The sequence below is a fragment of the Perognathus longimembris genome, chromosome 13, assembly GCF_023159225.1.
Source record: "Perognathus longimembris pacificus isolate PPM17 chromosome 13, ASM2315922v1, whole genome shotgun sequence".
Classification (NCBI taxonomy): Eukaryota; Metazoa; Chordata; class Mammalia; order Rodentia; family Heteromyidae; genus Perognathus; species Perognathus longimembris.
Window position 1 is genome coordinate 49,940,290 of NC_063173.1, and position 4,537 is coordinate 49,944,826.

Consider the following 4,537-nt stretch of genomic DNA (forward strand, 5'->3'; position numbering starts at 1 on the left):
ATAGCACTCAGGCCCAGAGTTTGAGCCCCAGACCCACAAAAAAAAGGAATTGTGTCCTTGGATAACATGACTTTAACTAACTTTAATCCTTGACTATGCTTACTTGTTGGTGGGCAAAATGCAAGAACATAGACATGGGAGAGGAAAGATCTTGGATGCAATCATATTTGCAGTATACTATGGAAAATCAAAAGGACTTACTAAATAACACTAGAGGAAAGGAGGAATGAAAAATACTGTAACAAACTGAATGCTAGGAAGCTGAAACATGTATTGTCAGACAGGTAAGGTCAAGGGGATGGGGAGAGATGAATGGAGAGAGAAGGAGTGGGTGAATACAGTCATAATATTAAATGTATATATGTGAAAGTGGAACAAAGTAACTTGAGGAAGTAGGTATAGTTGGTACAGATGCAGGGAAAATGATGACATTAATCCAGATGCATTGTACTCAAACTGACATGTAACTGAAGCCCCTTTGCATAACTTCTTAAATGAAAGTAAAAAAATACCACCGCAATAATTTGAACCATAATATGAAAAGAGGGGCTATTTCATTAGCTAGAGCTCAATCTGCCTAGAAAGCACAAAGCTGAGCTCAGGATTTAGTTTTTCATCAAAACCAAACATAAAGAAACTCTTGGAAGAGGGACAGTGGTGGAGACATAATTGTGAGTGATGGTAGCTTGAATGGGCCAGAAAAGGGAGACAGATCCTCGTGAGGACAGCTAAAAGAAGCTGCAGTGACTTTGTTGGATATCTGAGACAGATACTTCTTGGTCAGCCTTCATGTTATGTGAAAGGGTGCACCCCTGTTCATTTGCTTTCTTTTCCCACCCCTCCCAAAATTTATATGCTAACCTTCAGGACCCCAGGATGTGATTCGATTTGTGGACAGGGTCCTTGTAAATGTAATGATCACTCTGTTAGTCGTCCATAAGCAAAGGGGCCAGGCCCGGAACTGCTCATTCCTTCATAGTCTTCTGAAGGACTCATCATTATCTCTACCCTCTTCTAGCATTAGAAGTTTGAGACAGTATTTTTCTGTTGTTTAAACGACTTAGTTTCTTCTGCTTTGCGACAGAGGCCCTAGTGAAAGAATGCAGTTTGTGGTACTCGAAGGTCAGTGTTCTGCTGATAATGCATGAAAAGGTGGAAGTAGCTCAGATACTGAGAAATGGGGTAGCTGCTTAGAGTTTGGGGATTCATGGTAGAAAGAACCTAACACACTCAAAGAAAGAGGACAGAGAGAACTAATTCTGGTGAGGGCTCAGGAAAGAGCTGCAGAAAAGACATCTGTTGTCTTAGAGAATACACACACACAATATCATCATCATGATCTTGGCAAGAATGTGACATCTCAAATAGAAAGGAGAAATAGTCTATTGCGAAGAGGAGAAAAGATAATCATTTTTCTAAATATGCAGCTCTGGTTATTAATGTGCTGACTTTGGTCTATGGCATTACAGTCATTATTTATTGTACCCACAATGAATGTATGAATTACCTGGAATGAGTCTTCATTATTACATCGTTGTGACTTTATACATGATACATCTTTTCATGCCATTCTTATTTTCATTCCCTCCTGTTATCTCACTTGTTCTGCCATAGCAAATCTATACCATGGCATAAATAAATATATTTATACTGACTCATTAAATTGGTCTCTAAATTTGTGGACTCTGTCATGCATATGGATTTCTTTGATGAGGGAACTCGGATGGAACTTGGTCATCCAAGTTTTTAGAATAGTTTGGTCCAGTAAATGCTTCATTGTTATCTCTATGGAAGTTAAGCAAAAATTAAGATTATACTACTTCTCAGAATGCATTGTTTTGTAGGTAAACACCAAGAAAAGAAGAAATGGAACCAAGGAACAATGTAACTTATTTTGTCCTCTTGGGCCTCACTCAGAATCCAAAGGAACAGAAAGTACTTTGTGTTATGTTCTTGTTGTTTTACCTTCTGACAATGGGGGGGAATTTGCTCATCGTCTTGACTATTACTCTCAGTAAGACCTTGGATTCACCCATGTACTTCTTTCTTGGTAGTTTGTCATTTGTGGATATCATTTATTCATCATCCATTTCTCCCAAATTGATTTCCAACTTGTTCTTTGGGGAGAAAACTATATCCTTCAGGTTTTGTATGATCCAGCTCTTTACTGAGCACTTTTTTGGTGGGTCAGAGGTCTTTCTGCTCTTGGTGATGGCCTATGACTGCTATGTGGCCATTTGTAAGCCTTTGCATTATTTGGTTATCATGAGGCAGTGGGTTTGTGTCGTGCTGCTTGTACTGTCTTGGCTTGGAGGTCTTTTGCACTCAGTCATTCAACTCAGCACTATTCATGGGCTCCCATTCTGTGGTCCCAATGTCATCGATCATTTTATGTGTGACATGTATCCCTTGTTGAAACTGATCTGTACTGACACCTATGTCATTCGGGTTTTAGTTTTGGCCAATGGGGGTTTGATCTGTATGGTCGTGTTTCTGCTCTTGCTCATCTCCTACGGTGTCATCTTGCACTCTCTAAAGAACCTTAGTAAGGAAGGGAGGAGGAAAGCTCTCTCCACTTGTGGCTCTCACATCACTGTGGTTGTCTGCTTTTTTGTTCCCTGCATTTTCATGTATGCAAGGCCTGCTCGGACTTTCCCCATAGACAAATCACTGAGCGTGTTTTATACAGTCATAACTCCCATGCTGAACCCATTGATCTATACGTTGAGGAACTCAGAGATGACAAATGCCATGAAGAAGCTCTGGAGAAGAAGAGTTACATCAGGGTCATAAGGAAGGCATTCACCATGACATGAGACACTGGACTACAATTCTAAGCCCTCCTAAGTCTGATGCTGACTTTCTTTTTGTCCAAAGCATTTCTGACACATACAATTACCGAATGAACCCTTCAGTTTGTGCCATTAATGTATTTTCTTGCTATAATTTAATCTCCATAATATCTTATGTTCTATTGTCTCTGGAAAGCTATACTGTAGATATAATAGGAACCAGTGAGTATTATGTAATTAATAAATGAATGAAATATTCATAGCACCACCCGGATTTTTATTTAATATTTGCATTGATAATTGCATTGTCTGTCACTCTTTGTTTTATTTTTAGATTTCTTTTTTTATTGTAATCATCATATATACTCTATTGACCCCTGCCTTTATTTAATTTTAAATGGAATTTTTACAGGAATAGTCTTAGCTTCTAAAATAAATATAAAAGGTGAAATGTATAATGATTTAACAACAGAATTTATACAAAATGATAAAGCTGTAGAATAAATCCACCTATCCTGCATTAGTCTCACAGAACACCTCCTTGCAAACACTGAACTGTGTTTCTAAGATTCTTCAGGTAAAATTTCTTAGCATGTGTAATAAGGATCAACTAATAGGACATTACACTATATAGTATAAGTGAGACACAGAAAGGCATGCATGATATCATTTATATTGAGAATCTAAAATACATTCATAAGAGCAGGGCAAAGTTCTTTTGGCTATGAGAATGGTTCAAAACTAGAAATATCATTATGCAAAATAAAGTGAATGAGCATATGGTCTGATAGCTATAGATAATCATGTTGTATAGTAAACTTGAAATCTGATTAAAGTGCCTATCTTAAGTGTTCTTACATCTGAAAGGTTAGTGAAAGAAATTTTAACCAGGCAAATTGATAGGTCAACAGTGATAATGATTTACAATATATACATATATTAAAATAACACACTGTACATTTGAAGCATATATAGTACTTGCTTTTCAATCATACTTCAATAAAGAAGCAGTTTAAAGCTATAGTAAAGTATAACAACTATACAATTCAGTTAAATTGTTTGCAACTTTTTGCATGTGAAATATATTTCAGTAGACACAGTTAAATTATTTGTTATAATTTTAGTTTGTCCATTTCTCTTTGTAATTGGGTCACCAACTTTATGAAAGATATAAACACTGCATTTCTTTTTTCAAAAGTTGGCATTGCTTCTTTTTCTTTTCACGATTTTCTGAAAATATACTAACATCATTTTTGCTACTTCTGCATTGCTTTCTTTCCAAATTCTACCAGTACTAATCTACTTCCTTTGTTGAATTAGACTGTCTGCTACATCTGGTAGAATCTGAAATAATAATGATGATGGAAATTTCCTTTATTTGCATTTGAAAGATTTATTTAAAATCCAAAATAATAGACATTTTCAAATGCCATATAATCAGTTGCTTAGATGATCTTATTATTTTATCATTGTATAGACTGTATAATCAATAATATTACAGGATTCTATACATTGGATCCATTTGAATTTTATAATAAAATTTACGAAGGTAAAGTCTTATTTATATTGATAATTCTATTGAATTAATTCAAAGGATTTCTGAATGATAGTATATTTGTTTTTATACATGTAACATTTTTGGATTTTCATTTATTATGCTTTAGCTAAGCACCTTGTTGACAATCCCCCTCTCCCTCCTTTCTTATCTGTCTGTAACAATGTCACATATTTTACGAATATGTATT

General features: G+C 35.6%; 1 protein-coding gene across 1 annotated transcript; it reads left to right on the top strand.

The window, feature by feature from the left end:
* Positions 1-1,866: 1,866 nt before the first annotated feature.
* On the top strand, positions 1,867-3,957 carry LOC125362496 (olfactory receptor 4A47-like). The gene is made up of 2 exons (XM_048361328.1): positions 1,867-2,767; positions 3,869-3,957. The coding sequence occupies exons 1-2, from the start codon at positions 1,867-1,869 to the stop codon at positions 3,955-3,957; spliced, it is 990 nt and encodes a 329-aa protein (XP_048217285.1).
* Positions 3,958-4,537: the final 580 nt, after the last annotated feature.

Bases quoted from the DNA above. Each gene is read 5' to 3' on its own strand.
- LOC125362496 (XM_048361328.1), top strand. From the start codon at position 1,867: ATGGAACCAAGGAACAATGTAACTTATTTTGTCCTCTTGGGCCTCACT. The intron at 2,768-3,868 runs GAAGAAGAGTTA...ACTTTTTGCATG, and splicing joins TGCCATGAAGAAGCTCTGGA to TGAAATATATTTCAGTAGAC.